At 46.2% G+C, this 27,322-nt stretch overlaps 1 protein-coding gene across 4 annotated transcripts in view; it reads left to right on the forward strand.

Moving 5' to 3' along the window:
• The window catches only part of KCNT1 (potassium sodium-activated channel subfamily T member 1), a 255,503-nt gene that overhangs the window by 200,993 nt on the left and 27,188 nt on the right, over nt 1-27,322 (forward strand). For all 4 annotated transcript variants that reach the window (XM_061571563.1, XM_061571564.1, XM_061571566.1 and 1 more), the window contains 11 exons: nt 1,105-1,213; nt 1,954-2,103; nt 2,912-3,144; nt 3,503-3,773; nt 7,104-7,209; nt 9,058-9,230; nt 12,594-12,665; nt 18,181-18,315; nt 19,999-20,110; nt 25,445-25,546; nt 27,193-27,276. In XM_061571563.1, coding sequence (XP_061427547.1) covers nt 1,105-1,213; nt 1,954-2,103; nt 2,912-3,144; nt 3,503-3,773; nt 7,104-7,209; nt 9,058-9,230; nt 12,594-12,665; nt 18,181-18,315; nt 19,999-20,110; nt 25,445-25,546; nt 27,193-27,276 — 1,547 coding nt within the window. The remainder of the gene's footprint in view (nt 1-1,104; nt 1,214-1,953; nt 2,104-2,911; nt 3,145-3,502; nt 3,774-7,103; nt 7,210-9,057; nt 9,231-12,593; nt 12,666-18,180; nt 18,316-19,998; nt 20,111-25,444; nt 25,547-27,192; nt 27,277-27,322) is intronic.

Genomic DNA, 27,322 nt, shown 5'->3' on the forward strand with positions numbered 1-27,322 from the left:
AAAAACGACGAATCCTGCGTAAATGTGAAGCCGTACTCTCACGCATATTTCGATAGGAAATGGAAATGCGCAATAAAAATGGAGCCCATTCCATTTGCTTATCCGTTCCTGGATCTGCGGTGCATTGGAGTGTGTGTGTGCCGCTATTTGTAAGCACAATAATTTCCGGTACGTGTCACAGATAAACAAATACGGCATAAATCAATGGAAGTATCAGTGCATCAATTAAGTCGATTGAACATTGACGGATGCATTCATATACGCATCAAATCATACACGTGAGCATCAGTTACCTACAATCTATATAAATGATATGCCTTTTATATGAGTAAACGTTAACTCTTGGCTAACAGAGCAAACGGAGCTGTACAAATAAGGCGAGAAAAAAACAGCACAAACGAGATGGCAAAATTTAAACAAAAACATCGTAGCTTGAACGTAATTGTGACTCTATCATCATCACGATCCATAGGCAGATCGCCCATAGGTGTCCACTGCACATTTCGTCATTTGTTCTTTTCACTTTCCTCTGTCTCGTGTTAATATGCTCCAGTAAAGGGCCACATCTTTCTGGTACCAATCCCTGATGTCGTCGTCAAGCCATCCTCTTCTTCTTGGTTCTTTCGGTAAAGTCACGTAGAAGGGAAGTAATAAAATAATAAAAATAAAACATCATAAAATAATTCTCACGACGTTTCGGCCACAACACAAGCAGCCGTCCTCCTTGTGTTGTGGCCAAAACGTCGTGAGAATTATTTTATTATGTTTTAAATTTATTATTTTATCATTTCCCTTCTACGTGACTTTACCGAAAGAACTAAGAAGATGAATCCCTGCAGTCACGAAAGCTTTAAATCGAAACTGAATGATATTGCTGGTAAAGTTGATTTGCTATACGTAAGTGAAGCACCATTGCTCTCTGACGTGTTGTGGGGTCATACGTAGTGTCGTTTGGCCTGATGTCCCCGACATTCGGCCCCAGGTGCCGGAAGCTTCTTCAGAAGCCGTGGAGCCGCTGAGCGGCGCGCCGCACAATCCAAACACTCATCGGCCGTTCGACGCAGCCGTGAAAAAACACCATTTATCATCGCCGTGTTTTTTCAGACCACGTAGTGTGCGAGGAAGAGTTCAAGTACGCCATGTTGGCGCTCAACTGCGTCTGCCCAGCAACGTCCACCCTCATCACCCTGTTGGTCCACACCTCCCGCGGCCAGTAAGCTGTCTCTCCTTTGACTCGTTTTGATGCGCGGGATCGTATTGCATTTGCTCATTAAGTCGTCTACCAACAGCTCTCTGTAGCTGTCCAAATCTCGCACTTGTATACAATTTGCATCGCCTCCTCGTAAGTAAAAAAAACAAAAAACGAGCTGGCATTACAGCGGAGCAGTGATGTAATCTGAATAATTGTTGATAGAGGCTAAACATTTGTTGTTGTTCCAGATGTAATTACAATCAAGACAAAAACTTAAAAGCCTGTTTCAGGAGGCCCTTAATTAAGTAAGTAAAAAACTAAAAACGAGCTGGCATTACAGCGGAGCAGTGATGTAATCTGAATAATTGTTGATAGAGGCTAAACATTTGTTGTTGTTCCAGATGTAATTACAATCAAGACAAAAACTTAAAAGCCTTTGTCAGGAGGCCCTTAATTATTGGAAGAAATAAAAAAAGCTATGAACAAAAAGGGCCCCTTGCCGTTAAACATCGGGCAGGTCACCAACACTGATTCAAGCAAGCCTGACTGATGATGAGACACTGAATCTTGAAACGTGTGTCCCAGAGTGTTCATGTATTGAACCAATGCTGCTGTGAGATGCATTACCAGAAGGCCAAACGGCCGAAGGCTTGTGCTTTTTTTTACTTTCACGCAGAGAAACAAATATGGGAAGGAGGCATTATTTACAGGTACGTCGATATGAACTCACCGCTGATTGTGAAACACCAAACTTTCCACAGGGAGGGTCAAGAGTCCCCTGAGCAGTGGCAGAGGATGTATGGCCGCTGCTCGGGCAACGAAATATACCACATCCGGCTCGGGGAGAGCAAGTTCTTCGGGGAGTACGAGGGCAAGAGTTTCACGTTCGCGGCGTTCCACTCCCACAAGAAGTACGAAACGCACGGGGAGGGTGGTGTCCGTGGTGGTGGCTGAGTGGTTCACGCAGCCAAATCGTGCCAGGGCACCCGAGCTAATAATACGAATTCTGATTTCAACTTCGTGGAATGCGCCGCACATTATTCGCTCGCTCTCGAGCACAGGGAACGGTGAGCCGGTGCCAACAATTGCACAAGCTCTGCTCTCCTCTATATATTAAGTCGTTTTAGTCCATGTAATGAGTATTTGCATCTCAAAGATCTCAATCTGTCATGTAACGCAGGAGGGGAGACATACACAACGTAGAATAACATCTGTCTTGCCTGTCCTGGCCCGTTCTCTCATTACGATCGCAGTGGGAGAGAGACGGGATGGGCCCGCTCCACATATTGTTGATAATATCATTTTTTACGATGTTCATATGCCCGTTGTGTTTTTATTGCGTTTCACCTGGCTGTAAATAAAATACACTCTAACCGTACTCTTGCGAGTCGTAGTGGCTAGCCATATTGGCACCACGGTGGCGAGATGTTAACTACCTTGCCTGGTATGCAGGAGGTCGTGGATTCAATCCCAACCCTGATGCTTAAATAATTGGAGTTTGCATTTCTCTCTCCCCGTGGTTGGGTGGATTTTTCTCCGGGTCCTCCAGTTTTCTTCTCCACATTTAAAAACATTCGTTTAAGAGTATTTGGCTGCTATAAATGTCCACGCGATAAGCCATTTCGTCGAATAATCATATGTGATAGCCAGGTCGCTTCTGAGTTATATCGCTCAGTGGGCCTTACATGGTAAAACAAATGCTCCGCTTGCTTTTCACAGGTACGGCGTGTGCCTGATTGGCGTGCGACAAGAGGACAAGCGAAGCATGCTGCTGAACCCGGGCCCCCGGCACATCATGGCCACCTCCGACACGTGCTTCTACATCAACATCACCAAGGAGGAGAACTCGGCCTTCATCTTCAAGCAGCACGAGCAGCAGAAGAAAGGCCTCTCCAACGGATCGGCTACCAGAGGCGCTCGCATTCCCGTGCAGAGCATCCTCGCCTCCCTGGGTAACGTCTCCGTTGGCATTCTCCTGCCGATACAAGTGTCCCACTCATCGCGCCTCCTTTTGATGGCTTGCCACGTGCCGCCGAAATTGATTTTTTTTCAGAAGCGTTTTTTTTTTGTCATCAAAGAACCCAGAATACAGTGGGAATAAATAAAAAAAGGGTAAAAACTGAAATTTGTAATACTATTGATATCACGGTTGTGCTCCAACAATTCATCTTTTCCCACCGGCACAATAGCGGGAGGGTTTACGTGGGTGGCACTTTTTACCAGGCGCACCCAACGTCTCAACCGCACGCCCCCCCCCACCCTCCCCGAACTGAGCCACCACCACCATGCCCGCCCCTCTACGCACCGCAGGCTCGGTGGCGATGGACTTGCACGGCACGGAGCCCAGCCAGGCGGCCCCTCCGGCCGACGTGCACGTTACAGCCGCCCCGGCGAGCGAGGCGGGGGCGGGCAGGAGCCTCTCGCTGCCCGCGGAGCGATCGGGCACCGGCAGACGGCCCAGCATTGCCCCCGTGCTGGAGGTCGCTGACCCTGTGCTGGAGGCCGAGCCCTCTGACCCCTTCAACGACCCCTCGGAGGATGAAGCGAACCAGTCGGACGAGGAAGGCACCGTCAACTTTGAGTAAGCCACGGACGTTAATGTGGAAGGCTTCGCGAAACATTTTTGTTGTCCTCATGAACAATGTTGGTTTTAGAGCGTCATCGTTGCGCATTGTTTCTGCCGTCTCTTGTCTTAAAAAGAGCTCCAATTTAGTTGACGAAGTGAAGGCCCGAGCGCCAGCAGTGCCATGTGCAAGAAATTGCAGGGCTGCACCTTTGTCTTTCCCAGAACAAACCTAACCGTGTAATCTAAGGTCGATATAAAGTTGACGGTCTGAGCTGACAGTGGCACATAAACAAACAACAACCCACAACGTTTAATTTAACTATTTATTCATGCATTCAATTTTTTTGCGACGCCCCCCCCCCCCTCCACACACATTGCATGATTGCCTAAAGCACGACTGAATTATAATGACAATTATATGTACGTAGAAAAACAGTAGCCTGATGATGCTCCCATGGTTTGGAGCACTAACCCCAACACAAAGAAGAACATAATTAGGAATATCATACACGTATGTAATGTATGTTGGACTTCTTTCACATCGTACGTAGCCAACCCTGCTAATCGGCAGTGCGGGGAAAGGACAACAAACTAAACACAAACATAGACGATGTCTTCTACTTATGTCCGTCCCTCCACGTAGCGAAATAAAAGTGTTTCTTACATAACTCATTGGCCTCACTGCATTCTGGGAATGCTTACTTTCAGAAGCGTTGATTCAGTACAAGCCAACTCTGGACTGGTGTCGACATTTAGTGTTTTATCAGCAGGCTTTTCTTGAATCAACGCTGGCGAATTGGCAGACTGTTATAGGCAAGAACCCTCTCATTCAGATATGGGCACTGATTAATAAATGTTACCCGACTCATCGGCTAATCAATCACTTCAGTGTTTTAATTGTCTGAATACGAATGATTGTGAGAGCTGGGTTTGTGTGGTCCAGTAGCCTTGCGAGTTAACGCTTCACTCTCTGCCACTGGTCCAGGTGTCAGTTGTCAGAACTCTTTGCCGAAGCTTTTGTCGTCTGGTGCCACCAGGGTTTGGGTTTGACAGAGCCTCGCAGACGGTGTTGGACCTGGCTCATGTTAAAACAGTGGTTGTCCTGATGGTCAGCGAGCCTGGTCACCCTTTCCATCACTGTTGTTATAATATATTCATGTGTGTGGTTTTAGATCATATTTTACTATGTCGTCAATATTTAATGCACACTGCGGCAGCGGCAAGATGGTATAAATATGGATGTTTTCATTTCACAATGTAAACGCCGATAACTCAAATGAACCAGACCGTGCCCCAAAGCATGGTGAAATCAGAGCCACATTCATGAAGTTTTTATTGAACTAAAAATTAAGCAACCAAAAAATGCAATTGCTGGTATTCACGAATGATTATGTGCCAAAGGCATGAAGGTGCACACATAACAGCCATCCTGTGATGAATGTGAACTGAACACATGGATCAATAGCCGTGCCCTAAAAAGTAAGATTATGTAACAGGTGACATTTTGAGTAATGGCACTTCTTCGCCTGTTTGCTATCAAAGAGCCATGGACTGAAATGTCACCTTTTTTCTAATTACGTATTGTTTCCTCTTGTCGGGCAGTATCATCGAGGAATGTGTGCGTTGCTTGTGCGCCAGCGCATGATCACCTTTTGTTCTGTTTGTCCAATAACAGACGGTGCTCCTTCCTGCCTACTAAAGAGTGATTCACTCGCCTGTCAATCATCCAATAGCATCAGAATCAGAAGCTTTATTTAGGCTGGAGGAGTAACCCTATGAGTTGTCCAGTATGGGTGGGTCAGCAGTGCGTGTATTCAATTCACAACTCAGAGCATAGCTGTACCTGATTTATAAAAAAAAATGTAACATTAAGCATCAAGGCATAGACATTATTCTACTTATGAGAATAGGTTTTCCCCTTTTTTCTGGCAATAAAACAGGTGTTGAGATGTTAAAACACCAAACTAAAACCTTTCACAAGGAATCATGTCTGCATTAACCACAATACTTGTGGTCAGAATGCAAACCAAAAAACATACTCTGATAATATATGCATTGTCTTTGAAACTGATTGGTCCACACCAGAGACAACTTTCTTTTGAGCCTAGTCTCAAAACGGTGTTAGACCAGAGGACGCCAAAAGGCATACAGCACAAAGACAATGCACTATCAGAGTAATGAGAGCTTTAGGGTGAGCAGCTACATCATTGGACCTCCTTTGCCAGTACCAAAATATGAAAATAGGTTTTCCCCTTTTTTTTGTTGCCATGATGATGCTACTTACGGCAGATCAATTACCGGAAACGGCAGTAGTATATTGGACATGTAACCAGGATGAACGGTGACCCATCTTCAAAGGATGGTGATGGAGCGAACGTCGGAAGGTCCAAGCGGGCAGTGGAGGTCCTCGATCTGTCTGACGACAAAACATCAAATGCTGGACGGGATAGACGCTAGCTCAGTTGAAAGATGGACAGAGAGAAGTGGAGAGACACTGCATGGAGATTCAAATCAAGAGACGGGCATGCCTCAATGGTTCGAAAGGCCAAGGGACTAAGAATAAATATAATACGATGGGTTTTTTTTGGGCCACATTTGGCTAGCTGTAGGTGTGTACCAGGTTGGATAAGTTCATCCATCAACATTGATTTGTATGCTGAGGGTGCAAGTATTGAATTGTGTGTGGGTTAAAATCAATTACTAATGATTTTTTCTCTCTCAAAAATTACAAAAATGATAATGTATGACTTGTGGTGGTGCGGTGTTGAACTTACTGTGCTATCAACTATGCCACCTAAGGTCAATTCCCGTCCGTGTCTAGCAACAACAGTGAATAATGTGACCTGATCCTGGGGGCACTCCTCCCTTTTATCGACCCGCACTGACCAGCATGGTGAAGTATGGTTAAAAAACGTGACTGACATGGCATGGGGAGGCCTTGATCCAGAAGTGAATGGATCATGACTGATGATCACAATGATGATGATTCGTGTCTGGGGAGTGGTGGCGCAGTGGTAAGTGCGCTGCGCTACGAACCCGGCGACTCGAGTTTGATTTCCCGCTCATGGCCAACACCAGTGATAATTCATTATCTGAGCCGGTCCTGGGGCTCACTTGAGTCAACTCAGCCTCGAGTTAGTACCACGTGGTGCGGTATGTAAACATCGCCACAAGGGAAACAAACCCAGTCGGGGAGTGGTGCTGGCCACCCACACCTTCGTGTGCCATGCCGGCTACTCGCTAACAGCACTTGCCCCAACAGTCCGTGACGGCGGCGATATGGGTGATCTGTGTTTGATCATCTTTGTGTGCGGTGCGTGTGTTTGCGGACTGTTATTGTCATAGCCGGGTAAAAGGTTACCCACCCAACTCCCCGTACATTGGCAGCTCTCCCACGCTGTGCCATCTGCTGAGGAAGAGGGCTCCGTTCTGTTGCCTTCGGTTGGATAAGGTCAGTGTGTATCAGAGGTCGCAAACGGGTTTTGATTCCTTACCCGTACCCGTACCCGGCCGCACCAGGGTCGCAAACGGGTACCCGTACCCGGCCGGGGGTAGGGTACGGGTTACCCGGGTTACCGTACCCTACCTGATACCCGGCCGGGTACGGGTAGCCGGGTATCGGGTAGGGTACGGGTATCGGGTACCCGATTGCGACCTCTGGAGTGTATGCAAGCATGCAGAATTCATAGCCCACAAACTCATGTTTGCAACACGCCACAGTGCTGAAAGTGTATTCGTGAGGATAAGGGTTAAGTCAAAACTGAAAAACAGAAACAAAATATTGCCTCAACACACATGGTGTAAAATCCACATTTCCAAAGGAAAATACAAAATAGAAATGTCTCACTTCTCAATTAAGCCTTGGGTGGAGCAGCCCTGCGCCAGCAGTAAAGATTCCACATTCCTATGGCAGGGATAATTATTTCCATAGCACAACCATTGTTAATTTTCCACAAAGTGGTAAATGTATTATTTCCCCATTAAAGGAATAATGAATGGCCTTGAGTCAACGCCCGACTAGGATTTTAACTCTCAACCTTTTGCATAGCTGTCAACCCATGAGGTTTACTCCGTATTCTTGTGCAGGGAAATTGAGTTTTCAGGTCCATACGGCGTACAGACGTTTCAGTACGGGCAAAAAATAATAATTAGTTTAATGCTTCATAATGCTCTATTGTTGTACATTTACAACATGAGTGTGTGCATCAACATATCAAGCAAGCAGCATCAGCATGCAAGATCACAGACAGTAGCATTATATTTAGCATCATTGACACCAATTGTCAAAATTAATAAATGAACCAGTTTTTCTTTAGTTACATAATTTTTGTCTGAGAATAGGTTTTCCCCTTTTTTTCTGGCAACAAAACAGGTGTTACGATGTTAAAACACCAAACTGAAACCTTTTACAAGGAATCATGTCTGCATTAACCACACGTACTTGTGGTGAACATGCAAACAACATGCTCTAATAATATATGCATTGTCTGATCTTACACTTGTAAGACTGGCCGTGTCGGGTGGTGGAGGGTTACGACACATTTATAAATAACGCGATCTGACCCAAAAACCTTTATTATGAATAATATTGGTCGCGAAAGCCTACGTGTTAAACATAGCATGTTTGTTTGCACGCAACACCACATGTACGTGTGGTTATTGCAAACTCGATTCCTTGCAAAAAGCTTCTATTTGGTTTTTGAACATCTCAACACCTGCTTTATTGCCAGAAAAGGTAAAACATATTCTTGTTTTTTTCATACAAAGATATTTCAAAACTCCGGATCTCGCGAACTACCACTTTACACCGTTCCACATTTACCTATCTCCTCTATTCAAACATAAATGGGTGTTGTTAAAAGCTTGCACAAGCCCGATAATTGCTACACACATCTTACATGATGTCAGGGGCGCAGTTTTAAATTAAGATAGATATCTTTGTGTGCGTAGGTGTGTGTGACCCACATGAGATGGAGAGCACCGATTCAAATTAAGATAAAGCTATCGTGCATGCAAAACAGTGGGGTGCTACCGTGAGAGATGTTAACTATCTCGCCTAGTTTACAGAGGGTCGTCGGTTTGATCACGACCCTGACGCCTGTATATTTAGAGTTTGCATGTTCTCTTCGTGGTCGCGTGGATTTTTTGTCCGGGAACTCCGCTTTTTCCCTCTACATTTAGAGTATTTGGCTGCTATAAATGTCCACGTGATGATGAGCCCCTTTGTCGAGCTATCATTTGTGGCCAGGTCGCTTCTGAAAATCTTCACGGCCGTTTGCCGTGTCTCTCTTCCCGGCAGGGCTGCGAACACTACAGCTACGAGGATGCCAAGGCCTACAGCTTCAAGAACAAGCTGATCATTGTGTCGGCGGAGACGGCGGGCAACGGCCTCTACACGTTCATCGTGCCACTGCGGGCCTACTACCGACCCCACAGGGAGCTCAATCCCATCGTGCTGCTGCTCGACAACCCGTAAGGGCGTGCCGGGCACATGCACGGTGGGATCGTGGACAACATGCCTGTTTTACAATTGGTGCTCATTACTCGCTCATGGTTTAGAAACAGTGTCATTTAACAGACAAAATGAAACAAAAAGTGAAAATCGTGTTGAAGAAAACAAATGTGGAGTGATACACGTTTGGAATTACGCTGAGAGGCAGGAGGAGGCACACATGGATTCGAGAATGTACGCCGGTTAATGACATCATTCAATATGTGAGGAAATGTCAGTGGGGCTTGGCTAGAAAGCTTGGTGAGAATGGATGATGGCGGATGTCCAAGAATAAGTACGGAGTGGCAGCCAAAAAATAACACGTGCAGATCCTAGGTGGATTAGTCTATCTCAGCACCATGAGAGATGGGGCACGGTTTGGGAAGCCTTCATCCAGCAGTGGATGGATCATGGCTAATGATGATGATGACGACAAATAATACAAGTACTGTACAGTACAGGTTTACTCCGAAATATGATACGGTCGATGTGGATTTAATTTAAAGGCTGAAGTTGTCATGCAATTGTGCACGGCATTTTAGTGAGTCAGACAATGTTAGTGAGTTTGACAAACAGCAGTTTTGTCGTTCAGCCTTTGTCAAACCTCCAGCTACATATCAATCAGCAACAACTTTGAAGAAATTAAATTTCGCCGGGAAAGTTATTTTCTCCACATTTTATGTTTTTCTCATTCGGAAAGCTTTTAACGTTGACAATTAAGCAAGTAAAACAAAACATGCAAGTGAATGATTTGCTGCTGCTGCTGAGTAAATTGGAATCCCATGCTGATCGGTAACGTATTCAAAGTGGCAATCGCCAATTTACAAACCAATGAATGCCTCTCCGATGTGTGAATGGGTTTGTTCCACTTGTTATTCCGCGTGGTGTCCGACACTTCGCTCCATGTGCCGGCCAAGATGTTCATGAACTATGATTTTACTTCTTGGTTCTTTCGGTAAAGTCACGTAGAAGGGAAGTAATACAATAATAAAAATAAAACAAAATAAAATAATTCTCATGACGTTTCGGCCACAACGCAAGCAGCCGTTGTGGCCGAAACGTCGTGAGAATTATTTTATTTTGTTTTATTTTTATTATTTTATTACTTCCCTTCTACGTGACTTTACCGAAAGAACCAAGAAGATGAATCCCTGCAGTCACGAAAGCTTTAAATCGAAATTAAATAATGATTTTACTTCAGCGTTTTGTTCACCCGGGAAAAGCCTCACTGAGTCTCATGGCTCTTTCAAGAGGGTCTGGATGATGGTCATGTAGATTCCAAATTGAGAAATGTGCAGGTGAGTTTCTAACAGATCAAATTTTGACCATGATGCCGGGACACCGTGGCCCACTCTTGCGAATGACGCCGCATGGTCATTCAGCGTCCACTGCGAAGCAGACAGCGCAGATTATTACAGTTCATACACCCGTGGCGTGAATCAGGGCGGCCGCTGGCTTGAAACCGTGGACCTCTGCAGCAAGTGGCAAATGTGCTACCGCAAGGCCACTTTGCCTCACAAATAAAACTGGTAGGAACCTCCTGGTTAAATCAGCCCACAGGGGATTATTGTTTCCGTCGTGCAGGGAGGAGCTGGGTGGGGAGGGAGGGGCTGGGTGGTGAGGGGCTACGTGGGGAGGGGCTGGGTGGGGAGGGTGGGGCTGGGTGGGGGGTGGGAGGGGTGGGGCTGGGTGGGGAGGGGCTGGTCACCCCGTGGTGCCCTTATAAAACTCAACGTTTAACCTACTCACGCCGGCTTGTACCCGCCCTCACAGTCGGTCATATTTGTGGAATACACCACGCCGCCGTTGACCCTGGCCATTGACCGAGCAACCCAACGTTCCAACCAGCTCCCTCCGCCACGATTGTGTTTGACAATAATTCGGACTGAAAAAATCATAATTCAGTTGGACATCATTCAAAGCAACATGCGGTACAAACCGAAAACGCACGGGAGGGATATACAGCACAACCGTCAAAGCGACGTGCTCTTTAAAACAACCGGAAGTTTTGTCATTGGCATTGTGTGGTAATTAGTGGTGTTACTTGCTGAGAAAACAACTTTGAGGTGGTACACCGTGACGCCCTTTAAACAATAACAATTTTAATTGCAGTGCTCAGCCCTAGGGTGCCTCTGACCTCTGCTGAATTAAAACAAACAAAAACACGTCGGTAGAATATGTTCCAGCCACGCGTGAGTTAGGCGAAGTTTTGTATTCGCAATGTTCCGACTCGAGAGATAGAAAGAGAGAGACAGATGCTCCGCGTTGGCAATAGTCAGTTAAATTGTCAGTGCATTTCCTTTCACAGCGAGTCTAGAGTCATTGCGTCGGTCATACGCCTTGGCTCCCACCCAACTCCCCCGCCCAGAGCACTGCCTGCCACGTGTTCTGATGCGCAGCGTAAATGACTGTGAGCACGGTGGATTATGGGCAACGGTGCAGTTGTACCTATTTCACGCATATCATCAAAACAAGAGTCAGCCTGACTGTTAGCAAATAGCACCAAATTCACCCGATCTCGCAACAGCTCGGAAACAAAGGAGACGGTGGCGAGATGTTTACTACCTCGCTTGGTATTCATAATCAACGTTTTTGGGTTTAGATCGCGTTATTTATAAATGTGTCGTAACCCTCCACCACCCGACACGGCCAATCAGTAAAAAAGTGTCACGTTGACAAAAGACAAATAGTTCACTGCTTTAGCCCACCGGTGTGTTGAAGCCACAACATTTACAATTTGAGTACGACGTTTCGCTGGTAATTGCATCCAGCATCATCGGGCAATTCGACAGAATGGTGAGGCTCTGCTGTGTCTCCCGTTCTTATATAGAGCCTGGTATACAGGAGAAGGTAATGAATGCTGTTCACTTTTATACAGATGGTACTACCCCCTTCCCATCCCTCCCCTCAGACCCGCCCCTCTCTCCCCCCATAGGGCACTGAAGTGCCGAGATGTTAACTACCTCGCCTGGTAGGCAGGAGGTCGTGGGTTCGATCCCGACCCTGACGCCCATACATTTGGAATTTGCATGTTCTCCCCGTGGTCGCTTAGCACTGCCCTGTGTTGCCCATCACATAACCCTGCAGCCTATGGCAACCTGGCATGCGTGGTGGTCACCCATCCAAGTACTATCCGGGCTCAAACCTGCTTAGCTTTCAATATCCGATTGGCACGGTTGGCTACGTACGGTGCAACACAACGTGCGGCGTACGTGCGTACATCTGACAAGATCGAGCAAATTCTGGTTTACGTGGTTCTAGGCAGCCTGTTGCCTGCGTCTTGTGTATTTGTTTTGCTGTGCCACCAAGCGTAAACTTGCTCCTACTTGTGTTGCCGTCCACAGACCTGACTGCCACTTTCTGGAGGCTATTTGCTGTTTTCCCATGGTGTACTACATGGTCGGATCCATCGACAAGTAAGTTCTCACACACTCTTTGGCACAAATTAAACGAAACGAAAGTCAAATTAGGTGCAGTATCGAAGTTAACGCGACGGGGTTTGTTTTGTGCAGGCATTGGTAACTGGGCTGAGACCATCCACTCTCTGTAACAGTGGTTCTTAACCTTTATTGCAGCCATGCACCCCTTTGGTTCTAATTTTTTTTATAATGTTAATAAATACATGCAATGGTGGAGCCAGGATTCTCAGGTAGGGGGACAACCCCTCCAGCAGTGAAAAATGATAGAGGAGTTGTTAGTGAGTAAGGACTTGTCCCTTAATTTTTATTCGACGCGTGTGCGGCGATGGCGCAGCCGTCGATCGAGGGTCGAATTCGAACCGCGTTGTGTGATCGGCATCGCGCTCGCTGAAGGTGAATGCCTTCAGGGAAGTCGTGTACCATATACGCAACTGCGCACAATTCTGTGAGTCACCTATAACTGCTTTGCCGTTACGTATTGCCAATTATGGACTCAGACTATTGTCCTATCATCTCATAGAGTCCCTGGCACGTGATAATATGCTACACAGTGGCAGTGGGAGTCGCAAAATGCCGATTTATTACTAACGAACCCCAATTATCTGATCGAAATTAGAGATCGCAATTAGGGATTTCGATCGGTTCATTGGGGGGGGGGCACGTGCCCCCCCCCACCCCACTGAAACAAAGTAGTTGTAGTTACGTGCCTGTGCTTAATTTGTGTTTCGATGATTTACCTTCGAACAAAATCTGCCCACCTCTCGCACCCCCAGGGGGTGCGTGCACCCCAGGTTAAGAACCGCTGTTCTGTACGACAAAACCCAGTTGAATCACAGCCAGCTGCCTGGATTTTGAACCCAGGATCTCTGCATTTCCAGCTCAGTGGAAGCCCTTCTGCTAGTGGTCGCACGAGCAAGACATTGCAGGGCTGTGATTTTACCTTCCAATTCTGAGTTGAGTGCTCTCACCACGTAACCGCCCGGCCAAACAAGCGAGGGAAGGCGGGGAATTGGTACCTGCAGCCTCGCAGGCTTAATATTCCACAGCGCCTGCGTGACACTTTGCCCCGCGTTATTCACACCTCCGTGGTGTGCTCAGGTGAATCAGACTGGACCTGTGTGGACACACGAAGCACATGCCTCATTGACCACTCGACATTTGTATTCACGGCGGGATCGAGTCTTGTCGGAGGCGGTCGGAATTTAGATTAACCACGTTTGGCTTCGTCGGTAGCTGTTAACAAATGCATATGCCTCTTCTTGGTTCTTTCGGTAAAGTCACGTAGAAGGGAAATAATAAAATAATAAAAATAAAACAATATAAAATAAATCTCACGACGTTTCGGCTACAATGCAAGCAACCAAGAAGATGAATCCCTGCAGTCACGAAAGCTTTAAATCGAAATGCATATGCGTGCAGGCACCTACTTGGAGATTAACGTAGTTTAAGTAAGTTTAATGCTCATTAATCTGGGCAGCAAAACGCATGTGTATTTTTTTACGGGTATAAGTATGTACAAGTGGGGGCACAGTGATTAGTGCGCTGCGCTACAAACCCGGCGACCCGGGTTTTAATTCCTGCTCGCGGCCAACACCAGTGACGATTACTGGAACCAGGTCGACTCGGCCTCAAATGGTACCTGGTGCGATGTGTAAACATCGCCACGAGGGAGACAAAGGCGGCTGGGCGTAGTGCTACCCACCCACCCCCCTCGTGTACCATGCTGGCCTTAATTAGGTTCTCACTAACAGCACTTACCTCAAGAGTCTGTGAAAGGCTTGCAGAGGATCTTTGTTTTGTATGTTTATGCACACTGCTGTGTGGAGTGATGTACACACTATCTATGAACCCGATGACCTGGGTTCGAATCCCAACCCTGGCTGCCATCATTGGCCCTGATCAACTCACATAAGCCAGCATTCAAAGCTATGGTCCTCCACGCCTTCAACCAGCAGTGGATTTAAAATGGCTTTAAATTCCAATCACTATTATTAGTAATCCGATTACAATGATGAAATCACAATCAATATTGTGTGCATATATATCAGCCGAGCATCCCTCCAGGTCAGTCAAAATGAGTAACACTTTGTGATTAGTCAGAAACCATTTTGTCGATCGCCTTACGAATGGACTGGCCCCCAACTTTGGAACGTGGAATTTGTCCCACTGTTAGTGGCTCGTAGCCACCGACGGAGATAATTGCGAGCGCTGCCCCTTCATTAATTTCACGTGGGAAACGTTTTTTTTTTCACGGCACCGCTGATTAACGAGACCGAGAAAGCACTATCGATACAACTGCCAATACATTGAACTTCTCTCACAACAGCACCAGGTGATGCGCCTTTTATGATGCCAGCAGGCAGCTGACGTTTGCAACTCAAAAGGGCCTTTGTGTAATCATGCCACCCTCTGGCAGGATTTGTTACACAGTTTAGGCATGCAAGTTAGCCAGCGCAAGCTTCAAATCTCCAGAAATATTCGTCTGTGCATTGTTGATTGCATTATATGGCAGAATCTTAATCAAATTTGCCTTAATGTGCACGTAACTTGCCGGAGTGACTTGGGGTTCTGCAAAACACGGACCTTATGACTCGGATGGAATGGAATTGTGAGGCCAAGAGCTTTTGTGAGGAATAAAATGTGGATCGAAAAAAATTATTCAAATAATTTACCTGCATAATCTGTTGGGATGGAACATTTAATTTTCAAGGATATCCAGTGTCAAGTAATATGTACATAGCAAGCACACCACTTTCCCTGGCATACAGGAGGTCTTGGGTTTGATTCCAACCCTGACACCTGTATATTTGGAGTTTTCATGTTCTCCCCATGGTCGTATGGATTGTTTTTTTTCCGAGTCCTCTGGTTTTGTCCCTCCACATTTAGAAACATGTATTTAGAGTATTTGGCTCCAATACATTTCCACATGATAAGCCACTTTTGTTGAGCTATCATTTGTGGCCAGATCACTTCTGAAAAGGGGCAATTGTATATAGCTCAGTGGGCCTTACCTGGTAAAAGAAAAACAAATACATGACACGTATACAAACATGTTTGAAATCTCCAACAAATAGAGTGCATGCTTATCCGGTGTCAAATACATTTGCGCGGTGTCAAGAAGAGGAACGGGATGGTCCAGGCGACACTCGTGAAAATCACAGCGGAGTCGAGCTCACAAGCAACCTGGTGGTGCACAGCACTAGTTGTTCAAATGCATTGTTCTTCAGCTGCACAGGTTGCAAATGTAATATGTTACAGCAGTAGGCTTTACCCTTCCCGTCAAGAATTTGGGGAGGTGCTAAGATTTTCAAACACCAAAGTGACACTTATCATCGTGACATAAAGTCTGCATTAGCCACACATACTTGTGGTAAAACGTGCAAATGAAAATGCTTTGATAATAATGTATGCATTTTTCGATTTAAAGCTTTCGTGACTGCAGTGATTCATATTTTGGTTCTTTCGGTAAAGTCACGTAGAAGGGAAACAATAAAATAAGAAAAAAAATTAAACAATAAAATTCTCACAACGTTTCGACTGCAACACAAGCAATCATCATCATGCATTGTCCTTTAAATGTATTGGCCTAACACCAACAACGGGAGATGGCAGATTGCCAATGGGCCAACAGCACGAAGACAAAGCGAATGTCAAAGCATTCATAGCTCTAGTCGAGCAGTTATATACTGCCAAACATAATCCCATAATATAATTTTACAGAAGCTCCGCATCTGAAGATGCTGTTCTCTTAAATCCTTGGATTACCTTACCGCCAACCACGTGAAACTTCAGCTTGGTGTCAGGGACGTGCACTTCAACACTCAATCATCAGGCTCTGTTTACAGAAGTGCAGAATCAAGGTCGTTATCTCATGCACAGGAGACTTGGCATTTTATTGCATTTACAATTCAAAGCTCTCTAGGCGCGCGTGGCAATAATAATTTACAATTGTAAGGCACATTTAATCTGTAACCCCCCAATGAATGCCCTCTGTGCCCTCATCAGTCAGAGTGCAGTAAAATGTTGACTTAAAGCTTTCGTGACTGCAGGAATTCATATTCGTGGGTCTTTCGGTAAAGTCACATAGATAGGTTCCTATCTACGTTAATATAAGAGCGCAGTGAGTTCATTGCGATGAGTTCATTGTACTCAATTCAAGAACCGTAACACATTCCTGCGGAGGGAGCTGGTAGGAACGTTGGGTTGCTCGGTCAATGGCCAGGGTCAACGGCGGCGTGGTGTATTCCGCAAATATGCCCGACTGTGAGGACGGGCACAAGCCGGCCGTGAGTAGGTTAAACGTTGAGTTTTATAAGGGCACCATGGGGTGACCAGCCCCTCCCCACCCAGCCCCACCCCTCCCACCCCCCACCCAGCCCCACCCTCCCCACCCAGCCCCTCCCCACCCTCTCCACCCAGCCCCTCCCTTCACGACGGACGTACGGACACAATAATCCCCTGTGGGCTGGTGTAAGCAGGAGGTTCCTACCAATATAATGCTTGATCTAATACACCTACAATAGTGCTGTCTGTAACTGGCGTCTTGGTGTTTTCGATCTTCGGGCCTTTGATCAGCAATCGTGATGATATAAATATTTTTAGTTTTCCGTAATAAAAAAAAATTGGCACGATGCATTGCTTGTAAACCTCCACTCCCAAGTCGCCACTTCTCGGTGCATATTATCTCCTTTGTGAGCTGTTAACCTGCAGACAGTCGCATGCGTTGGTGCGCTGCTTCGCGGAAATTAATAACATGAAACATGGGCAGCCGAGAAATCGACTTGCCAAGGAATCTCAGCCCTTTAAATCTCAAACACCGTACTGTAGACTCATCGCTGTTTTCATTACCTATGCAACTGCATGTGCACCGGTTGATTATGTGATGATTTGCAGGGGTAATTGAACCCCCTGTGCATTGCAATGACACTGTTTTAAGATTGCATCTAAACATACAGCCATGCTGCACGTTACTTGCTCAATGGTCAGGAAGAAGATGGAGAATGATGATGATACGACTGATGACGATGCTGATGCTAATTACACCGAAGATACCGAGTGACAATGACGGCGAAAACGACAATTATGCCGATAAAAATTGTAACAATGCTGATGACGACGAGAATAATGACGGTGCTGATGATGACACCGACAGTGCCGACAGCGATGACGTCGTCGATGACAATTTAACGATGCCTCTGACTTCGACGACGACGATGATCCATTTGCTTTGCACAACGCGTCGCTCATAATCAACGTTTTTGGGTTTAGATCGCGTTATTTATAAATGTGTCGTAACCCTCCACCACCCGACACGGCCAATCAGTAAAAAAAGTGTCACGTTGACAAAAGACAAATAGTTCACTGCTTTAGCCCACCGGTGTGTTGAAGAGTGAAACCACAACATTTACAATTTGAGTACGACGTTTCGCTGGTAATTGCATCCATCATCACCGGGCAATTCGCGTTGCCGATTGCACTCTCCGCCGTCCTCTTCCGCTGCTCTCGCCATCAGCCTGGACAACCTGCTGCAGTGCGGCATCATCTACGCGGACAACGTGGTGGTGGTGGACAAGGAGAGCACCATGAGCGCCGAGGAGGACTACATGGCAGACGCCAAGACCATCGTCAACGTGCAGACAATGTTCAGGTGGGGCGCCGACGCGCTGGCGAGTACCCTGGCTCCCTCGCAGGAGGTCACGGGTTCGATCGCGACCCTGACGATGCCGATGTGTACTTGAAGTTTGCGCGTTCTTCCCCCCCCCTGCTCTTTCAATCGAATCCCGAATGTGTTTCTCTCACTTGTTTTGGCAGCTGTCCTTTATCCAAATTGAATTGTTACTTTGTCCGGCGCAGTGTGCGTCAGGTTTAGACACAACTGCAACTTGATTTATTCATGTTTGGCACTGCCAGGAAGACGACACGACACTTCTACACATAGTAAAACATAAAAAATAATAAAAAAGCTTTCCTGCTCGAAAGAACATCTCTCGTTTACAGCCCTCTGATCCACTGGTGGGAATTGCACATTCCTATAGCAGTGGCCAGTCTATCCATAGGACAACTGCTGTTGACATTCCCACAAGGTGGTACTCATTTTATCAACTGCAGAGAGATGATGGGCTGAGTCAACCCCCCCCCCCCCAACTGGATTCGAATCTATTCCTTTGGCTTGCAAGCCGCGAACTCTGTCACTGAGTCACCAGGGTTCGGCAAATGACCCAGACGGTAATGTCAATCCTACTCGTCGATCGAGACGTCGCGAGGAAGCATTATGTTGTACGACAAACGCTGCAATTATTGCTTCGATAAACACTCATTAAACATTAAACAGATAATCAACGTGGCGGATAGGGAAAAGCATTCAATTTGAGTCTTTGAGCAATGTGCGGCCCTATTTCTCGGGGGCAGCAGAGTGCGACCACATTTTGACAAAGTGGTTGATTGGGAATCGGGCAATTTTCCTACTTGGCATTCGGCGTAAGTGGAGCTCTTGCGTTGTCTGATGCCTTCTCCTCACCGAGCGAAGAGCTGGACGGGGGATACGGGGCTGCTACACCATGATTCACCTACATGTGGGGGGTAAGGGTGCAATAGATGGGATAGTGAGGCTGCTTATTCGACAGGGAAAAATATTTGCGTCTATGCCAAGGTGGTTATTTATTTATTAACTCGCTGTCTACGATTTTGGCTGTCCGCGAATCGCATCTGAAACTCTACACGACTGCATCTCGAGAGAGAGAGAGAAAGAAAGTGATGAGATAAAGTGATGAGAGAGAACGTGATGTGAAAAGTGTTAGTTTTCACTTATTTAACAGCTTATTTATGTATTTATTTAAGGCAATTCATTAAACGAATAGATTTTCATAGGTCAATATCATTATCCGCAAAATTTGTTATTCATGAGCATCTCCAGAACGTATCCCTCGAGGATGACGAGGGAATACCGTATGCAATACTAGTGTTTTACTAAAAAAATATGAAGATTAAGCACTTTTGTTTTCTTAGTTTACATATGTGCTGCTAGTGTCATGTTCCAAATTTTGACAGATTTAAAACCAAATTACATGCAAACTACCCAATTGGATAATTCAAGTGCTATAAAGAAGGGCCATATTATGGTCACGCAGTGTTATTGACGAATGTGTAGAGTTTTTTGTAAATTTTGCTTGTGCAACACCGCCGATGCAGCATCACCAACTAATTGTGCAAAAAAGAAAACATCCCTCCCCAATGTGGAACAAATGTGAACTATACTCGCCTGTGAAACGTAGCTCCTTCGTGATAGCACTGCGCTATTAAACGTACTCGCGATATGATTCATTGTCTGCAGGCTGTTCTCCAGTCTCAGCATCATCACAGAACTCACGCACCCGGCCAACATGCGCTTCATGCAGTTTCGAGCCAAGGACTGCTACTCACTCGCTCTCTCCAAACTAGAGAAGGTAATGAATGCTGTTCACTTTTATACAGATGGTACTACGCCCACCCCATCTCTCCCCTCCACCCCCCACTTCTCCCCCCATAGGGCACTGCAGTGCCGAGATGTTAACTACCTCACCTGGTAGGCAGGAGGTCGTGGGTTCGATCCCGACCCTGACGCCCGTATATTTGGAGTTTGCATGTTCTCCCCGTGGCCGTATGGGTTTTTCTCTGGGTCCTCCGGGTTTTCCCTCCACATTTAAAAACAAACGTTGATAGTGTTTGAATGTTATCAAGCTCTACTTGATAAGCCACTTCGTTAAGCTATCAGTTGTGGCCATATAGCTTCTGAAAACGAGCAATATAGCTCAGTGGGCCTTACCTGGTAAAATTAAAATAGTTTTAAAAAGTTTAGTTTTAATAGTTTAGTTGATAGTGTTTTTAGTTAGCTTATAGTTTAACTGTGTCTGGCATTTGAAGTCGCCCCTTTCTGCGGCAAGGAATGTGCGACGTGGATTTTACAGTATCTGCGTATCGCGCATTCAGTCAATCATCGCGTTGGTTTATTTTGAAGCACCTTTGACAGTCAGCGAAGAAACCGGCCACATGTACAGCTATGAAAACACTTACATTGGTACAGCATGACAAACACTCATGTGATTGCAGCATTAGTTTAATTTACACAGTGAACACCGAGATAAATACACATCGATTAACTCCAATCAAACATGCAAAGTGTATGCCTGCTCAAACAAGCTTCGAGATGATGGTCATCTCTATCAGCAGCCCTGAGCCAATGGTGGTAATTCCACATTCCGAAGGTGGGAGACCCCTACATTGCATAGGACAACTATTGTTAAAAGGAGCACTTTTGTATAATAATATTTACTTGTATTATAATACTTAATGACCAAAGAACCCTTTAAATATATAGAATCAGAATATGTATTACTGGTAGGAACCTCCTGGTTACACCAGCCCACAGGGGATTATTGTGTCCGTCGTGCAGGGAGGGGCTGGGTGGGGAGGGAGGAGCTGGGTGGGGAGGGGAGGGTGGGGAGGGGCTGGGGTGGGGAGGGGAGGGTGGGGAGAGTGGGGAGGGGCTGGTCACCCCGTGGTGCCTTTATAAAACTTAACGTTTAACCTACTCACGCCGGCTTGTGCCCGCCCTCACAGTCGCCCATATTTACGGAATACACCACGCTGCCGTTGACCCTGGCCATTGACCGAGCAACCAACGTTCCTACCAGCTCCCTCCGCAGGAATGTGTTTATACTGGATGAATCCTATGATTTAATAAGCCATTTTTGACGGATTTCAGGTAGGGGTGGGTCAGAACGTTACAACAACAAACAATACAAAACACGATAGGCGTGCAAAGTGCAAGAAAGGTAAACAAATTCCCATCCTTCACTCGTTCAGGGCCAGTCTACAGACATGACACCCACTATACTCTTTGGTTCTTTCGGTAAAGTCACGTAGGTAGAAATAAAATCAAATAAATCACGACGTTTTGATCGCAACACAAGCGACCGTCATCAGGCGGAACCGATACAGCAGGACAACTGCTTGTGTTGCGATCGAAACGTCGTGATTGATTTTATTTTATTTCTACCTACGTGACTTTTTTTCGAAAGAACCAAAGAGTATGGATTCCTGCAGTCACGAAAGCTTCAAATCAAGAATGACACCCACTGTTGACAACCCACAAACTAGTATTTATTTCATGTTCCCCGAAATGATGATGTAATACTTAGACCTCTGAGCTGAATTTTTACTCATATAAGCGTCCAGTTTTGTGTGTCAGCATCCACACCTCCATCGTTATTGGGAGTAGAAGCTTTCGAAAATTAGTCATATGTCTCCCAACGGTCAGGGGTTACATTTTTTTGTTTAAACTCAGACGCATGTTCCAATGATGATAGATTAATTGCGCGCAGATGTCAAATTGTACACTTGAATATTTGGGAACTTAAAGGGGGCAACGAGAGGCTGACGATTGAGAATATCTGTGATGAACGTGGAGTGTCCGTCCAGAACGCCCTGTTCGTCTTCACCGACCCTACTTAAATAATGAGGCACACTGAGAAGAAACAGCATCTGTGTGCTGCTTGTATTCAAACATCCAATCCAACCATGATCCTTTGCAGTGAAAGGCACCAACGCGCTATAAAATTCATCACCTCAAAAGCGAAGCGCAACTTTTGCCGAATAGCGCTCTCGCCCAGTCCAGAGCGCGTCCTTTGTATGTGTGTGTTTTTTATCACGTGCAATCGTGCCCCAGTGAACATATGAAACATTCCCGATTGTTACCAATGGCAATTTGCATTTAGAAGAGTATTTAGCGAAAGGGGCAATACGTTATCCAGATTATTCCCAATGAATGGTGTGAAATTACGCTCGGCGGCACTCCTGAAGTGATCGTCAATCATCGCTGGGTTTGTGTGGCCAGAACAAGGAGAGAACACAGGGAGGAGGTGCCTGGGTGGCCCTTTGATTGGCAAGCTCGCCGCCAAGTTCATTTTGCAGGGACACTCCGCTTCGATCCCTCCCGGAAGGGTTAAATGTTGTAGCTCCCCCGCATTTTTTTCTGCATTATTTTGCTGTCTTTTCTTGGATTTTCTGTTTGCACTTAGTCACATATTCACTTTAAGATGTTTTTTGTTCATGTTTTTGTTTTTTGTTTGTTGCGGTTGCACCCGATTCAAGAGCCGAATGTCTCACAGGGCTATACCTAATACATGAACTTGAACTTGAATTACCTGCTCAAGGCACTTCTGGTGGAAGGGCCTCCTGCTTAGAGGTGGCTCTAGAGGCTATTTTGGCCTACTCTTCCGCTCTGGCCGGTTGTCTTGGAAAAGGCGGCAGTGTGCGCCACCACACGCAAACTACTACTACTACGGAAGAATGACCAATGCAAAAAAATTAGCAGTGGCTTTCTTTTAGACTAGCTTTCCTACCCGGCTTCGCCCGGGACTTGGATTCACCACGCCCGGCCACCTTTGTCTCCCCAGTGGCGATGCTCACACACCACACTAGTTACTCGTTTGAGGCTGAGTCGACCTAGGGGAGGCCCAGGACCAGTTAAAAGAATCGTCACCGGTGGTGGCCGTGAGCGGGAATCGAACTCGCTTCCACATGCGCGGGTCACGTGACAGATTTGACGTCACAGCTCACTTGCCGTGCAAAAAATCAACGCACTATTGAGCCCCCCCCCCCCCCCCCCCCCAAAAAAAAGTGTATTTTTATAATTGTTGCATGGTGTACAGTCTGGAAAGTACCCACATGGCAAATTTAAAGTTTGTTGCATGTCGGGAAGTACGCTAAACATTTTGAACAGACACACATATTCACTACTTTGCCTTTATGGAGATGTACCGGTCCCCACCATATGAGTGTGACATTTCTACCACTGACTCAGCGCTACACTTCAAATCAGCAGCAAACAGGGGCGGTTTCTTCATTAGGGCGATTGGGCGACGCACCACCAATGTCATTGAACCACAGAGTCACGCTAGCCGTCACTGCAGCCTCTGGATATAGTCCAATCGGCGTCATGTCACGTTCTGTGGAGTACCGCCTCTTTTTGGGCGATTTCACTCCGGCTGAGAATCGCCCCGAGTGGCCCCATAGTATTACATTGAAAGATGTTTTTTTTCGACCGGGGGGCGCTCCAATGCATTCTCTATGGCTTCCGGGAGGGCTCGCCCTAACGTGCTTACGTCATCATACGTGCTTGCGTCATCATACGTGCTTACGTCATCATACGTAAGCACGTTTCATCCAACAATATAATTTGTGGCCACCGAGTGGAATCTTTAATAAAATAAACTTGAGTGGTTTGTTTTAATAGTGAGTATAGAAACAAACAAGATGTATTGTAAGAGTCACTTTATTTTTCATTAATATTAAAGAAGTGAAGTTGCCTTTACATGCTTAAGCTGTTAATTTATCCATTGCATGGGTGGACCTTATCCTTATCAATCATCCAGACATTTGCCCCCCCTGAGAGATTTTGCAGGAGCCGCCACTGGCAGCAAACCAATGCACACATAAATGTGGAGACAGTTCCAATCAATGCCTGACAATAGCGCTATTTCCTTGACTCAAAGCAATAAGTACAATTCAATGATGGCAATAGTTTTTAAACATTTTTTTTAAACTATTGCCATCATAAGGCCCACTGAGCTATGTAGCTCTTTTTCAGAAGCGACCTGGCCACAAATGGCAGCTCAACGAAGTGGCTTATCACGTGGAAATTTACAGCAGCCAAATACTCTGAACGCGTGTTTCTAAACGTGGAGGTAAAAACGGGAGGACCCGGTAGAAAAATCCACGTTATAGACGGGATTGAGCCCACGACCTCCTGCATACCAGGCGAGGTAGTTAACATCTCCTAGCCACCGTTGTCCTACCAGGTGATCGTGCGATAGCGCGCTTAGCAGCGTCGAGCATAGCTTCAGGGGCTGCCATGACTGAACGCGTGATGTTAACGTCGGCACATTGAATCGAGACGAGAGCTATGATCTGAGGTGGGGGCGGGGGGGTGGCTTGAGCAGAGATTGGGGAAGAGATGTGATCTGTTAAGTGGATAATGGGATCACTTGGTCATTGCTAAAGCCGTTCATTGTAACGGATTAAACAGATTGTTGGCTTTGTCCTCCACGATCGGGGTCGGGGGGGGGTGCAGCATTGATTCCAGACGTGCCCAATTCTCGGCCAACGTTGACATTATTGAATCATTGAAAAAGACCTCGGCTAGCGTTGTCTACAGCAGAATCATCCTTCTCTCTCCTCTCTCTTTGTGTAAAAACGTAATACATCTCTGATCTGTTTGAAATGGGAGCTAGAATATGGATTGCTCCCAGTCAGAGTTGTGACTTGTTGACGCCTCATCTCAATAACTGAAAGTCTAAATGCGATGCCAGCACAAGTGCAGTGAGTAGCACAAAGCCTTTTGAAAATTTGCCTCTGGACGTGTGTTGCGTATTTTCCACGTTGCGCGAAACAGACCACGCAGCGATTTGAGATGAACGCCGAGCATCTCGGGGTGCGCAGAGCTGTTGGGGGCATCTTGAGAGCGCGCGATCAAAGATGCGTCGCTTGATCTCAGCGCGCGACCGTCTCTTTGGAGCGCTTTTGATTTCACGTCTTTGTTTTTTCACATCGCGTACATTTAACAGACGCGCTTACAACACGTCGGCTACGCAACGTTTTTTGTGACCCGCTTCTTTGAGGTGGTGAGGGGGGGTGACCCGCGTTGAGTTTGCGCGAGGTGCCCTCGTGAACGCCGGCAATGGTTCGCATCTGTTGAAGTTTTTGTAACTGAAATGTGCCCCGTGCGTTCCGCTGCTCAGGAGGAGCGGGAGAAAGGCTCCAACTTGGCCTTCATGTTCCGACTGCCCTTTGCCGCCGGGCGAGTGTTCAGCGTCAGCATGCTCGACACGCTGCTCTACCAGGTACGCCTCCACGCATTCACAAAAAGATCCCCCCGCATCTAGCCTCGTTGTAGACCGCAGAGGGGGCATGCACCGGCTGACGAGCGTCTAGGACGGCGGTGTAGCCTCGCGCAGGGGTCGGCAAACCCCCGCGGCTCCAGAGCCACATGCGGCAGGCTCCTTAACGACGACTTCATTGACGTTATTTATGAAAGGAACAGCGTCTCGTATTCACCGCGTGGCATTGTGGCTCTTGAAATATCGACGATTTATCTTTATTGTACCGAATTCGAAAAAAAAATGTGTATCTTCTTGTTATTTGGTTGCCGATCCCTTGCCTAGCGGTAACACGTTCGCTGCTTGTTGCAGAGGTTCACGGATCCGAATCCAGTGGCCGCCCTGGTTAATACTGCCGCTGTATGGGCCGTAAAATACGCGGCCGTCTGCTTGCACAGTGGACGTTAAAAACCACGTGACATCGTACGTCAAGAGTAGCCCACCGCGTGCTTCCATTATGTCTTCGAATTTGCACGCATGTGAAGACTCCTTCTTTGTTCTTTCGGTAAAGTCACGTAGAAGGGAAATAATAAAATAATGAAAATAAAACATAATAAAATACAATTCTCACGACGTTTCGGTCACAACGCAAGCCGCCTTCCTGCTTGCGTTGTGGCCGAAACGTCGTGAGAATTGTATTTTATTATGTTTTATTTTTATTATTTTATTATTTCGCTTCTACGTGACTTTACCGAAATAACCAAGAAGATGAATCCCTGCATTCACGAAAGCTTTAAATCTAAATGTGAAGACTTGCCTGCAAATTACTCAGTTGGGATTTACACAAAGCATGAATCGACCCCCTACTGCGAGAACCTGGCAGGACTCTATTGATTTTTTTTTTTAAATGCCAAGAGCGTAATCATAAAATAAATAATGCCTCACAGGGTTTAAATACTTTTTTAAGAGGGTTGTGCTGCATCAGGATATTTGCCCAATTTTATTGATGAGCTTTTGGCTTCACGTGGGAGTAACTGAAGCAGCTGGAAAAATTCATGAAAAAGTTATTTGGGTTTTGATCGTGTCGTAAACCCACCTTCACCCGACAGCTAATTAGTAAGGTTTGTTGCGTGAACGGAACATGCCAATGTGTTGCTACTTCAGCACACCATTGTGTAAGAGAGCAAACCCACAACATTTACAACTGAGTATGCCGTTTCGGTGATTACAACCAACATCATCAGGCGTATGCAAGAAGTATTAAATGTTACCGGAGAAACCCAACACAGGGGGTGACAGTACACACTGACATCTTTTGGCCACCTCAGCCCCATGAAGAGGAGGATTTTAAACCAAGGCATTTCCGTCCGTGTTTTTTATTCACTTTCAAGCATAATTTCACGGAAATGCGTAATTAATACAAATGTCAGGGTCGTGCATAATTCGCCAACTATCAACATTCCCGATCGCGAAACGTAATTTGACAAATAAGGACCAAGCTAAAATATATACATCTTATAGACTTAGGCCGTGTTTGTTCAAAACAAACATCTTTGTTACCAGCTACACAATTAACCTCTCGTGAGCATACCCTGCCTTGCGGGTCCAGTAACGGCGCGTGGGAGACTGGCGCACCCGCCCTCGTTTCCCTGTGCTCTCTCCCCTTGCAGTCGTTTGTCAAGGACTACATGATCCCCATCACAAGGCTTCTTCTGGGTCTGGACACTACGCCAGGGTCCGGCTACCTGTGCGCAGTGAGTGACCATTCTCGCACGTTGAATTATGTGCGCGTAATTTACA

Source organism: Lethenteron reissneri, chromosome 48 (assembly GCF_015708825.2).
Source record: "Lethenteron reissneri isolate LAM-NWPU_2019-01 chromosome 48, ASM1570882v1, whole genome shotgun sequence".
NCBI lineage: Eukaryota > Metazoa > Chordata > Hyperoartia > Petromyzontiformes > Petromyzontidae > Lethenteron > Lethenteron reissneri.